Raw genomic sequence first — 13844 nt, 5'->3', positions numbered from 1 at the left:
AACGCACTTAAACATTGAAGGTTAATTTCAGTTAAACCGATGTTGAGAACCTGACCGTACCGTACTCTACTGTATTTACGGAACTAATCCGCTGGGATCTGTTTCCTCAAGGGATTTAATTTTCTGAAGGGAGCGTTTTTTTCGTTGCCTTGGTAATTTGGTGCCTTGGAAGCGATTACCGAAAATCCGACACGTTAGCTTGATAGCTAGCTAATTAGATTTAGAATGGACGTGAAAGAGCGAGGTAAGTAAACTTGACAAATTGTAAATCATAGCAATCATTGCCTTCCGACTTTATTTTTTATCTACTGCTGAGCTTATTAGCCTTTAGTGTGGTGACTTGTTTGCATGCTAATTTAATGTTCCATTAGGCTAGCTAGCTAATGTGTTGACATGTTACCTCATTGAGATCCTTTGTCATTTCTAATTATTTGCCATATCTAATGTTATTGTGCAATGCCTTATTATTTTTTTAGATCTGCTGGGTGGTGCAGAGAACATCGTTGAAATGATGGACTTAGAGGAAGAGAATTTTGCTGTTTCAAAGTATGTGTGTCTGAGGAAGTGAGTGAGGTAGCTAGGTTAGAAGATAATGATGGTTTATATTGTTTGGTTGCTGACTACGGTATGTTTTAACCTCTAGCTCATCAGATGCTGATGCTGCCTTTGATGCTGTCATTGGGAGTATTGAAGACATCATCATGGGTAAATTGCGGTCTTAGACATGTTTCAGTGTGTAAAGGTTAAATTAATTGCTAATATTACTAAATTTCCACCTTAGAGGATAGCTTCCTGCAACAGAGCTTCATGGAGAAACACTACCTGGAGTTTAATGACTCAGAGGAGAACAAACTCACCTACACACCCATCTTCAACGAATATGTAAAGCAGTGTTTATGTTAATCTGCCTCCCTTATTTGAACTAACTGTCATGTAATGTAGAGTGCATAAAATAACAACTGAAAGTATGTCTCGATCATACATGTTGTTTACTTTAACCTCAGATTCAGATGCTTGAGAAACGCCTCGAGCAGCAGCTGATGGAGAGGATTCCCTGTTTCAACATGAGCACATTTAACCATTTACTCAAGTAAGTACATTTCCCCTCAGGAGTAACTTTACATGCTGCCGCTAGGTGGCACATTGCCCCTTGTAAACCAAGTACACCTCACTGCAGAGTGCAACATGTATTTGTTCTTGTTTCACAAAAAAAAATGTTTTGTTTCAGGCAGCACAAAGATGAGGTGTCAGGAGACATCTTGGACATGTTGCTTACCTTTACAGATTTTATGGCCTTCAAGGAAATGTTAATTGACTACAGAGCAGTGAGTAACAACCCAGAATGTTTCCAATTGGATGTTTTTATTTTAGGATCTGCACTAATCATTTGTTAGAGAGGATTGTTTCCTCTGTTGTTGTGTGTCAGAAACATAGAGATAGGTGGAGGACTCTCGTGCCCAAAAACCAGTTTAGTATGGGCAGTGCCATTGAGGACTTTAACCATTTTGAAGTAGTCAACTGTGTGGGACTTCCTAAGGGTTAAGGAAGGATCTCATAATTCCATCCAGGTCACCAGGAAGAATCAGCCAATAAATTATACTTGTGATGAAACATTTCATAACTGTAGGTGGCAGTAAATCATCAACATTGGCTTTATACCTGTTCAAACAGAACATTACAGGTGGCACTATGCACCCTTTCAGTTTCTTTGCCAACTCATAGAAATAGTAGAAAAATAAAAGTGAGAGGAGATGGAGATGGCATCAATGGTGCTGCTTGTGCTCTCATAGACACCATGATGTGATGTCTATTCTCAGCACCTATACTTTCTGTCTTCAGGAGAGGGAGGGCCGAGGGCTGGACCTCGGTGATGGCCTAGTCGTGAGATCTCTTAGCTCTGCAACCTCTAAACCCATCACCTCCAGAACAACAGAACTGAAATAACTAATTAACAATCATCCCCAACCCTACAAACATGCACATTCATGTCAAATAGAGTAGTGCCGCTGGTGACCGAACATAAGTGTTCATGTCTTGCCCATGCTCACCTTTTTGTATTTGAACTGTTGCAGGTTTGCAATGGGAATGTTATAAGTATATTTTACATCTAGCCATTCTCTGATGAAGATGGATACTTTTGTCCTCATGGAACAAGTTTTTTAAAATTGAAATTGTGAACTCAATTATTTTGAGTTGTGTGTGTGATTTTTACAACAGTACACATGTCTGAAGTTCTAAAACGAACAGTATTTTTATTACGTCACGCACTCAGTGAATGTCACCGGTTTGTCCATATTTGCTTATGTCCCATTGTCTGTAAATAAGGGTTTCAAATAAAGACATTCTGTAAAATCACATTCTACTTTATTTTTAAAAAGTGTACTGGTGTGGATAAACCACAACGCACACATCACATGATTCTCTTGGTCTTCAGAATGAAAAACATTTCTGAATGCGTGTTGCACACAGACCATTGGGATGCCTGTGTATCTACAAGTATTACATTATAGTGTATCATTCATGACACTTTCCTAGAGTATATGATCATAGTGGTTATGTATGGGAGCACGTACAGTATGTGAATCATGAGTGAGTGTGCTGATAGTTGTGGGGTTACCATAGCAACATACTAAGGGGCTGCAAAATGCTTCCGGTGTTCATTCCAGTCATAATCTTGACATCTCAAATCTATTGATGTCTAGCTTCTTGTCTTGTCACTGTTCAGTTCACACTGTACAAGTCTCTGTGGTATGGAGAGGGTTTCTCAGGATAAGTAGTAGAGTAGTCCTATGCAGGACCAGAGTTGCAGACTGCATTACCTCCATTCGACTTCTAGGCCGTGTTGTAAAACAAGGCGCTGGCTCTGTATATGTTGGTACGATGCCAAAAAAACAGAACAAGTGAAACTCATAGTAAGACCAAATCAGACAGAGCAGAATGTTATCATAAAATACATGCCTGCATTCATTATTTCTCGATTGTCAGTTAATTGATATAGCTGATTTCTTAACTGGCAATGTCAAGTATAGGCAGGTGGGTTGTCAGTACTTGTCATATACAGTGAGACAAAAAAGTATTTAGTCAGCCACCAATTGTGCAAGTTCTCCCACTTAAAAAGATGAGAGAGGCCTGTAATTTCCATCATAGGTACACTTCAACTATGACAGACAAAATGAGAGAAAAAAAATCCAGAAAATCACATTGTAGGATTAATGAATTTATTTGCAAATTATGGTGGAAAATAAGTATTTGGTCACCTACAAACAAGCAAGATTTCTGGCTCTCACAGACCTGTAACTTCTTTAAGAGGCTCCTCTGTCCTCCACTCATTACCTGTATTAATGGCACCTGTTTGAACTTGTTATCATTATAAAAGACACCTGTCCACAACTTCAAACAGTCACACTCCAAACTCTACTATGGCCAAGACCAAAGAGCTGTCAAAGGACACCAGAAACAAAATTCTAGACCTGCACCAGGCTGGGAAGACTGAATCTGCAATAGGTAAGCAGCCACTGATAAGTGACAGAAACAGATGAGAAGCCCTTGTTTAGACAAGCACTCCCCTTACAGATGGCTAATTAGACTGAGTATGAATACATTCCAATCAATACTTACTCTTTTTTCATTGTCAAGCAGAAAACCATTCACCGGAAGTGCGGATATCCACATTCTATACAGTTATGGGTAGAATGAATAGAAAACACAGTTTGTATCTGGCCCTCCTACTACTTGATCTTTTTTCCACTAATTGGTATTTTGACCAATCACATCAGATCTTTTCATGTCAGATATTTTTCAGACTTGATCTAATTGGTCAAATAGGCAGCCTAAATATCACATTTAGGCTGCCTGTGTAAATGCAGCCGATGTTTCGATCCGATGTCGGCTTGTGTCTTTGTATGTCTGTACCAGGTGCTCTGTTCTAGACTTACCTTAGCATCTGCCATAACGCCGTAGTAGTATATGCGTACTGGTAAGGCGTGACTGATGCAGCATTGGCCAGAAACGCTGTGAGGTACAGAACGGTTGCCACAGTATTATACACCATCACCTACAATATAGAGAACAGATGTTGATGAAAAAAAAACTATGAGCATACAGCCTAAATGTTCCATTTTCCATTGAATTACAATCACAGGTTAGTTGCACCTTAATTGGGGAGGACGGGCTCGTGGTAATAGCTGGAGCGGGATGATCAACAACCAATTTGACAGTGCTTGGAGAGTTTTTAAGAGAAAGTGGAAATCCAGGTGTGCAAGCAAGCTCTTTTGAGATTTACTCAGAAAGACGTACAGCTGTAATCGCCGCCAATGATGATTCTAACATGTATTGACTCAGGGAATACTTATGTAAATGAGATATTTCTCTATTTTATTTCCAATAAATTCACATTGTCGTTATGCGGTATTGTGTGTAGATGGGTGAGACAAAAAATATATATATTTAAAACTATTTTGAATTAAGGTTAACACAAATTATGACATAAATCAAGGGGTATGAATCATTTCTAAAGGCACTGTTAGCCTACTGTCTGGATTAAGATGTTGTCTATATCGGCTCTCAATAGATTTTTGTTTCGTGCCTGTTACAAACTCGTGTCCAAACCCTAGCCTATATAATGCAAGTGAGGCCTAGCCTACATCAATTTGCTTTTAGTTGCAAAATACAAATATTCACAATAACATTGCTTAAAATGTTTCCCTGTTTTATCACCGCTTAATCATCATAGGCTATTTATTTATTTCGTTATTTCTTTTAGAACACCATTCATTGATCAATTCAATAATTTAGTTTAATTGAAAAAATAACAAATAGTTAGTGAGTGGCTACCTACCTAGTTAGTTACTGGCTACCGATTAAATTACCTAGCCAAAAAGTATTGTCAGAAGTGGGATTCGAACCCACGCCTCCAGGGGAGACTGCGACCTGAACGCAGCGCCTTAGACCGCTCGGCCATCCTGACGTTACTCTACTTGACTATGATAGCAGTTATGAACATATGCACCCGAGTGAAAATTATAGAGCTGCTTTTGTAACAATAGTATGGCGAATAATGAAACAAGGATAACATCGAGAGATGAAGCAAATTAACGTTAGCAGCTAGCTAGCATATAATTATTAGCTAGCAAGCTAACGTTAGCACGTGGTTTCAAACTCTTGAATAACATTAAGTGACTAGCAAGCTTGATCTTCTTAATTTGTCCTCCGTCAGGCGAGACACCTTGGAAGCTATGTGCAATTCTCGTAGCATTTATTTGTTTGTTGAACTGGGAAATAACAATGTAGCACGGCTACTTGTTAAGCGAAATATTTCTCCCATCAGCATTGGTCAGTCGTTTGTCGCACTGCTTCATTTGAGCCGGTTCTGCCGGAACAGGATCAGGCACCTCTCAGTTTCGGACTGTTTCGTTCCTTAACCCATTTTCCAGGATTTGGTACCTCTCGTGGCATGAAACATTATTTTCACTGTTTGCCACGTAAAAATTGAGTTAATTCAAATTGCCTCTGTAATTCTCCTACCCCCTAAAAAGGTTATTTGAAAACGTGCCTAATATTTTAAGAGTTTATTCGTGTTGGGCCCGTCCGGGTTTATGATTCACTTTCTATGATCTTTCTCCCTCTCTCTGCTAGACATTAATGAATCAATCCAATTTCGAAAGCCTTTTTCACATAAGCACATGTCACAAAGTATTTGTACAGAAACCCAGCCTAAAACCCCAAACAGCAAGCAATGCAGCTCTCATCTCTAAATGACTTCTAGGCTCGCTTAGAGGCAAGTAGCACTGAAACATGCATGAGAGCACCAGCTGTTCCGGACGACTGTATGATCACGCTGTCCGCAGTGGATGTGAGTAAGACCTTTAAACAGGTCAACATTCACACTGCCGCAGGGCCAGAGGGATTACTAGAATGTGTACCCCGAGTATGCGCTGTTCAAATGGCAAGTGTCTTCACATTTTGTTAGGGTTGCGTAAATTCGAATCTGGTATCAGGATAAATATAACAATGAGTCACCGATTTATACTATGTATTTTTTATTAGCTAAGTAATAAATGGCAAATGCAACTTTCGTATATACGGGCTCACTGTAATACCACGCAGGGCAGAACAGAGAACTGACAAGACGTATGTAAAACAGTATTCTTTATACTGTGATAGACAGTTCCAACACGTCTGTTGGCCTATCACAGTAGAGACTGGGCGTGGTTTAAACTTGCTCAGCCTATTGCAGGCGCTCAGGCGGGTCCCCGCCTCTTGGTGCTTCTGTTGATAGATGTGAAGAACATCCAGGTGTAACAGTATAACTTTACGTCCGTCCCCTCGCCCATACCCGGGCGCGAACCAGGGACCCTCTGCACACATCGACAACAGTCACCCTAGAAGCATCATCACCCATCGCTCCACAAAAGCCGCGGCCCTTGCAGAGCAGGGGGAACTACTACTTCAAGGTCTCAGAGCAAGTGACGTAACCGATTGAAACGCTATTTAGCGCGCACCGCTAACTAAGCTAGCAGTTTCACATCCGTTACAAAGGCTCTCATGCTCCTTACCGTTATCTCGCACCTGGCTCCTGTTATCTAACAAAAGATTGCTTGTTCTCGCAACACCACGCTCTGAATGTGCCACCCCTAACTCATTGCACAGTTCCTGTCTTTTTTCCATCATGAGAAAGGCCCATGGCCCTGAAGCTTTTAACAATGTTTCAAGTCAGCTACGTTGCATAACACATACATACATCCACACAAGCCAACAGCAGATAATATTCAATCATATATATGGTAATGGCTATAATGTAAAACACAGGATCCAACCATTTTCAAACTCTCCCTGTCTGAGTCTGTAATACCAATATGTTTCAAGCAGACCACCATAGTCCCTGTGCCCAAGTACACCAAGGTAACCTGCCTAAATGACTACCGACCCATAGCACTCACATCTGTAGCCATGAAGTGCTTTGAAAGGCTGGTCATGGCTCACATCAACACCATTATCCCAGAAACCCTAGACTCCCTCCAATTTGCATACCGCCTCAACAGATCAAAAAATGATGCAATCTCTATTGCACCCCACACTGCCCTTTCACACCTGGACAAAATAAAAACCTATTTGAGAATGCTATTCATTGACTACAGCTCAGCATTCAACACCATAGTGCCCTCAAATCTCATCACTAAATTAAGGACCCTGAGACTAAACACCACCCTCTGAAACTGGATCCTGGACTTCCTGACGGGCCACCCCCAGGTAGTAAAGGTAGGTAACAACACATCCACCACGCTGATCCTTAACACGGGGGCCCCTTAGGGGTGTGTGCTCAGTCCCCTCCTGTATTCCCTGTTCACTCATGACTGCATGGCCAGGCATGACTCCAAAACCATCGTTAAGTTTGCCAATGATCACCAACAACGACGAGACAGCATATAAGGAGGAGGTCAGAGACCTAGCTGTGTGGTGCCAGGACAACAACCTCTCCCTCAACGTGATCAAGACTAAGGAGATGATTGTGAACTGCAGGAAAGGGAGGACCGAGTATGCCACCATTCTAATTGACAGGGCTTTAGTGGAGCAGGCTGAGAGCTTCAATTTCCTTGGCGTCCACATCGCCAACAAACTAACATGGTCCAAGCATTCCAAGACAGTTGTGAAGAGGGCACACCAAACCTATTCCCCCTCAGGAGACTGAAAAGATTTGGCATGGGTCCACAGATCCTCAAAAGGTTATACAGCTGCACCATCGAGAGCATGGTTGCATCACTGCCTGCTATTGCAACTGCTTGGCCTCCGACCGCAAGGCACTACAGAGGGTAGTGCGTACCGCCCAGTACATCGCTGGGGCCAAACTTCCTGCCATTCAGAATCTCTATACCAGGCGGTGTCAGAGGAAGGCCCTAAAAATTGTTGAATACTCCAGCCACCCTAGTCATAGACTGTTCTCTCTGCTACAGCACAGCAAGCGGTACCAGAGGGCCAAGTCTAGGTCCAAGAGGCTTCTAAACAGCTTCTACCCTCAAGCCATAAGACTACTGAACATCTATACAAATGGCTACCCAGACTACTTGCTTTGCCCCCCTCTTTTATGCTCCTGATACTCTCTGTTATTATCTGTGCATAGTCACTTTAATAACTCTACCCACATGTATATATTACCTCGACTAACCGGTGCCCCCGAACATTGACTCTGTACCGGTACCCCCTGTATATAGTCTCGCTATTGTTATTTTACTGCTGCTGTCACGCCCTGACCTTAGAGATCCTTATTATTTGTTTGGTTAGGTCAGGTTGTGACTCGGGTGGGAAAGTCTGTTTTCTATTTCTTTGTATTGGCCGAGTGTGGTTCCCAATCAGAGGCAGCTGTCTATCGTTGTCTCTGATTGGGGATCCTATATAAGTTGTCATTTTCCGTTTGGGTTTTGTGGGATCTTGTTTTCTGTTTAGTGTCTTAGCCAGACAGAACTGCGGTTTCGTTTTTTGTATTTGTTATTTTGTTTGGTGTCATCAATAAAATTACGATGTACGCCTACCTTGGTCTCCTTCTCCCAACGAGAGCCGTAACAGCTGCTCTTGAATTATTTGTTACTTTATTTGTTATTTTTTTATGTATTTTTCTTAACTGCATTGTTGGCTTGTAAGTAAGCATTTCATTGTAAGGTCTACTGCTGTTGTATTCGGCACATGTGACAAATACAATTTGATTTGATCTACAGCATTTCTTAATATTGTGCATTTCCTTGGGCTTTGATGCCTCATGATTGATTATTGTTCTGTTCAGGTAGACTGTGATTTTGCTGTGATCTGATAGGAGTGTTAGTGGACTGACCGTGAACCATCTGAGAGACTCTGGGTTGAGGTCAGTGATAAAGTAATCTACAGTACTACTGCCAACGGATGAGCTGTAGTTGTACCTACCATATGAGTTTCCTCTAAGACTACCATTGACTATGTACAGACCCAGCTTGTGACAGAGCTGCAGGAGTTGTGAACCATTTTTGTTGGTTGTTTTGTCATAGTTGTGTCTAGGGGGGCATATTTGGGAGGGAATATTGTCACCTCCATGTAGGTGTTTGTCTCCCGTGTGCTGAGTGTGTCAGGTTCTTGTCCAGTTCTGGCATTTAGGTCATCATAGACTGGGACATTCCCTGGGCCTGGAAATGGTTGATCTCCCCCTCTAGGATGGAGAAGCTGTCATTGTTAAAGTATGGAGATTCTATTGTGGGGATATAGGTAGCACACATGAGGACATTTCCCTCTGTTGGGATAATTTCCTTATTCATTTCTAGCCAGATGTAAAATGTTCCTGGCTTGCCTAATTTAATAGAGTGGGTTAGGTCGTCTACCAAATTAACATACCCCTGAGTCTCTTCCCTGTTTCACACCTGGTAGTTTGTTGGATGGTCATCAGTGGTTCCGTCTCCTCTATACCATGCTTTTTATAGAATGACAATGTCTGTATTTCCAATTTCTTTGATGATGTCTGGGTTCCTGCTCTTTAGGCCAAAGGCAGATGACCTCCATCCTTGTATATTCCAGGATGACATAGTAAAAGCTTTGTGTTCCATAGTGTCTAGTGTTGTTTTTGTGTGGTTTAGGCCCAGCCCATTACAGTAGGTGTGAGCAGAGCATGTTGAGCATCTGATACATACCTCATAAGTCGCAAGATGGGGCTTTGGGGGGTGCATTAGTGGGGTTTGGTCTTGCTCTTCTCTTGCTCTTCTCACGGCCTGGCATATGTGCGGCTGTCATGTTGAGGTCCTTGCTGAAGAGGCCATGGGGGTGGCAGAAGGGGCATAGGTCTGATCAAGGGGGGGCCTATATAGGATGTGGCCAGGGTTTGTATGGGGTGGTCTCAGCTGGTTGGGGTATGGGTGTAGGTCCTTTTGGCATGGGTTCTCTCGGTGCAGGTCCTTCGGGAGGGTGTCTCGCTCCACACACACACTGCTGTTCTGAATGCTGGAAGGAAGCCCAGGACAGTGTTTTAACTGTGGAGGGGGTGAGCACTTGGCAGAAGTTTCTGTCTCCATTCTGTGACTTCCTCCTGGCATCACTGCAGCACACGCTCAGCCTGTGTTGATGGAGATGTCTGCACACCAAGTGTTACAGCTGCCTCAGCAGGAGAAGAAAGGATCAAGAACAAGACCTCCTGAAGACCACAGACAGTTCTAAATCTCTTGTTCAGAGTCTGTGTACATGTTGACTGAGGTGTCTGACTCACTGTCCTTCTACGTTGTCTGGTGTGTTGAAAGAGGGGATTCATGTAATTTAAATCTGGGCCAGTCACTCAATCTGGGCCAGGCCTCTACAACCCTTTTCCTGGAGAGCTACTATATTGTAGGTTTTCACTCCAACTCTGATCTAGCACGCCTGATTCTAATATTTAGCTGGTTGATAAACTGTACCAGGTTAATTACAACTGGGTTTGGAGCCAAAACCTACAGGACTGTAACTCTCCAGGAGCAGGATTGGAGACCCCTGATCTGGGCTGTCCCTGCCCTGCTGTGTCTATACACCTGCAATAACCTCTGCTAAATATGTATATGTGACCAATAAAATTGTACTTGATTTACAGTACATAGCCAGCCCACATGCAGCAATGCTGCCTCAGTCCCCAGGTAGGACTGGCTATGCTCCAAAAATGCACCCGCTCTGTCAGGAGAAGAGTATTTATGTCTCAGCATTGGCACAAGCGTGAAGAAGAGGATGAAAGTTGCTTATTATTTCAGTGGCAGTCTGTGGAGAGTAACTCTCCCTGTGTGGACATTCGGATCAGTGGTTATTTTATTCAAACTTGGCTGATACCTCAGCCTTCTGGCTGACTGTATATCATCAGGACACACACTTTCACTCCCCTTTCGATACGCTGTGATTTTCGTAGCAGGTGAGGATAGCAATTTCGCTAACTCTAACCCTTTTCCGAACCTTAACCTCAGTCTCCTAACCTGCTACGTTAATTCTGCTAACCTGCTGCGTAAGTTCGCCTAACCTGTTACGAAAAAGTGTATAAAAAAGATTTTCTTGTAAATCATCACTCTACCCCAGACTTGACCTTTACAGCCTGTCATCTTGTTCTCATATCCTCCCTGAGCTCCCAAGAAGAGAGAGACATAGTGTGACATGTCATACTGGTCAACTGTCAAGAACCTTGTCACATAGGTGCTATGAGGAAGAAGTCCTGTGGGCCATTTTCCCGAAACCTGACTGTCACAGCATTCCTCAGTTTAGTGTTTGACACACTTGTTTGCCCCCTGTGTAAGCTGGACAGAGGGGCTTCTGTGTGTCAGCGAAAGCAAGCACCACCCAAGCAATGTAACAGCATGGTGATAATCTGCTGCCATCAAAATTATTTGAGAGGTTATTGTTCCTTCCTCTTTCCACTCAGGAAATACCAGAGGCCTCATTTATTATTTATAGTCACTGAGAGTTAACTAAATATGTCACACACTGTAGCAAGAGGGTATGATGATGTCATGGTGATGAAGAAAGATCCCTCATATTGTATCCTTTTTGGTGTGTCTCCTTACTCCCCTGTGGGATTATGACTTTATACACGGTCCGGCTGGCAAACACACATACCTCTTACACATTCATCATTCCAATTCTCACAAATTGTAACTTCACATAGCCTAATATCTGCTGATAGTTGAGCATGTACACACTCAGAAAGTACTTGTATGTATGATCTATTACTGTATTGTAGCTATATTAGTAATAGAATTGTGGACTTGAATCCGATGACTTGGATTTGAATCGAGTCTCACAAAAAACCTACACTCGATCCCTCCGATGTCAACAACTACAGACCAGTATCCCTTCTTTCTTTTCTCTCCAAAACTCTTGAACGTGCCGTCCTTGGCCAGCTCTCCCGCTATCTCTCTCAGAATGACCTTGATCCAAATCAGTCAGGTTTCAAGACCAGTCATTCAACTGAGACTGCTCTTCTCTGTATCACAGAGGCGCTCCGCACTGCTAAAGCTAACTCTCTCTCCTCTGCTCTCATCCTTCTAGACCTATCGGCTGCCTTCGATACTGTGAACCATCAGATCCTCCTCTCCACCCTCTCCGAGTTGGGCATCTCCGGCGCGGCCCACGCTTGGATTGCGTCCTACCTGACAGGTCGCTCCTACCAGGTGGCGTGGCGAGAATCTGTCTCCTCACCACGCGCTCTCACCACTGGTGTCCCCCAGGGCTCTGTTCTAGGCCCTCTCCTATTCTCGCTATACACCAAGTCACTTGGCTCTGTCATAACCTCACATGGTCTCTCCTATCATTGCTATGCAGACGACACACAATTAATCTTCTCCTTTCCCCCTTCTGATGACCAGGTGGCGAATCGCATCTAAGCATGTCTGGCAGACATATCAGTGTGGATGATGGATCACCACCTCAAGCTGAACCTCGGCAAGACGGAGCTGCTCCTCCTCCCGTGGAAGGACTGCCCGTTCCATGATCTCGCCATCACGGTTGACAACTCCATTGTGTCCTCCTCCCAGAGCGCTAAGAACCTTGGCGTGATCCTGGACAACACCCTGTCGTTCTCAACTAACATCAAGGCGGTGGCCCGTTCCTGTAGGTTCATGCTCTACAACATCCGCAGAGTACGACCCTGCCTCACACAGGAAGCAGCGCAGGTCCTAATCCAGGCACTTGTCATCTCCCGTCTGGATTACTGCAACTCGCTGTTGGCTGGGCTCCCTGCCTGTGCCATTAAACCCCTACAACTCATCCAGAACGCCGCAGCCCGTCTGGTGTTCAACCTTCCCAAGTTCTCTCACGTCACCCCGCTCCTCCGCTCTCTCCACTGGCTTCCAGTTGAAGCTCGCATCCGCTACAAGACCATGGTGCTTGCCTACGGAGCTGTGAGGGGAACGGCACCTCAGTACCTCCAGGCTCTGATCAGGCCCTACACCCAAACAAGGGCACTGCGTTCATCCACCTCTGGCCTGCTCGCCTCCCTACCACTGAGGAAGTACAGTTCCCGCTCAGCCCAGTCAAAACTGTTCGCTGATCTGGCCCCCCAATGGTGGAATAAACTCCTCACGACGCCAGGACAGCGGAGTCAATCACCACCTTCCGGAGACACCTGAAACCCCACCTCTTTAAGGAATACCTAGGATAGGATAAAGTAATCCTTCTCACCCCCCTTAAAAGATTTAGATGCACTATTGTAAAGTGGCTGTTCCACTGGATGTCATAAGGTGAATGCACCAATTTGTAAGTCGCTCTGGATAAGAGCGTCTGCTAAATGACTTAAATGTAATGTAAATATTATAGCATGATACTTGACTTGAACTTTGAGAGTTGACCCTCATGACATGTCATTGAAGTAGTCAGTCTCGACAGATGATATGATACACTACATTACCAAAAGTATGTGAACACCTGCTCGTCAAACATCTCATTCCAAAATCATGGGCCTTAATACGGAGTTGGTCCCGTCTGCTGCTATAACAGCCTGCACTCTTCTGGAAAGGCTTTTTTGGAAAGGCCCCCCCCCTCACAATCTGGACCCTCTCTTCCTAAAATAATCCGCCGCCATTGTCGCAACCCCTATTTACCAGTCTGTTCCACCTCTCTTTTGTATCGTCTGAGATTCCTAAAGATTGGAAAGCTGCCGCGGTCATCCCCCTCTTCAAAGGGGGATTCACACTCTAGACCCAAACTGTTACAGACCTATATCCATCCTGCCCTGCCTTTCTAAAGTCTTTGAAAGCCAAGTTAATAAACAGATCATGACCATCTCGAATCCCACAGTACCTTCTCCGCTATGCAATCTGGTTTCAGAGCTGGTCGCGGGTGTACCTCAGCCACGCTCAAGGTACTAAACGATACCATCACCACCATCAAAA

General features: G+C 43.8%; 1 protein-coding gene and 1 non-coding gene across 3 annotated transcripts; one reads left to right on the top strand and one right to left on the bottom strand.

Moving 5' to 3' along the window:
• The first annotated feature begins 9 nt into the window (after positions 1-9).
• LOC118396655 (ADP-ribosylation factor-like protein 2-binding protein) lies at positions 10-2355 on the top strand. Of its 2 annotated transcripts, none has more exons than XM_035790968.2 (7): positions 10-244; positions 477-546; positions 644-705; positions 782-882; positions 1005-1090; positions 1229-1325; positions 1840-2355. In XM_035790968.2, exons 1-7 carry the CDS (start codon positions 226-228, stop codon positions 1942-1944), a joined length of 540 nt encoding a protein of 179 aa, XP_035646861.1. In that variant the 5' UTR covers positions 10-225; the 3' UTR covers positions 1945-2355. The 2 variants fall into 2 exon arrangements, with proteins under 2 accessions (XP_035646861.1, XP_035646860.1); XM_035790967.2 differs by having other exon boundaries at positions 477-564.
• Positions 2356-4883: 2528 nt separating this feature from the next.
• On the bottom strand, positions 4884-4966 carry trnal-cag (transfer RNA leucine (anticodon CAG)). The gene has a single exon. It is a non-coding gene; the product is annotated as a tRNA-Leu (tRNA).
• Between the last annotated feature and the right edge of the window lie 8878 nt (positions 4967-13844).

Source organism: Oncorhynchus keta, chromosome 17 (assembly GCF_023373465.1).
Source record: "Oncorhynchus keta strain PuntledgeMale-10-30-2019 chromosome 17, Oket_V2, whole genome shotgun sequence".
In the NCBI taxonomy this organism is placed as follows: Eukaryota; Metazoa; Chordata; class Actinopteri; order Salmoniformes; family Salmonidae; genus Oncorhynchus; species Oncorhynchus keta.
This window is presented reverse-complemented; position numbering and strand designations above follow the sequence as displayed.

Excerpts from the sequence above, each read along its gene's own strand:
- LOC118396655 (XM_035790967.2), top strand. Across the intron at positions 883-1,004 it reads CACCCATCTTCAACGAATAT|ATTCAGATGCTTGAGAAACG; the intron begins GTAAAGCAGTGT and ends CTTTAACCTCAG. Across the intron at positions 1,326-1,839 it reads TGTTAATTGACTACAGAGCA|GAGAGGGAGGGCCGAGGGCT; the intron begins GTGAGTAACAAC and ends TTCTGTCTTCAG.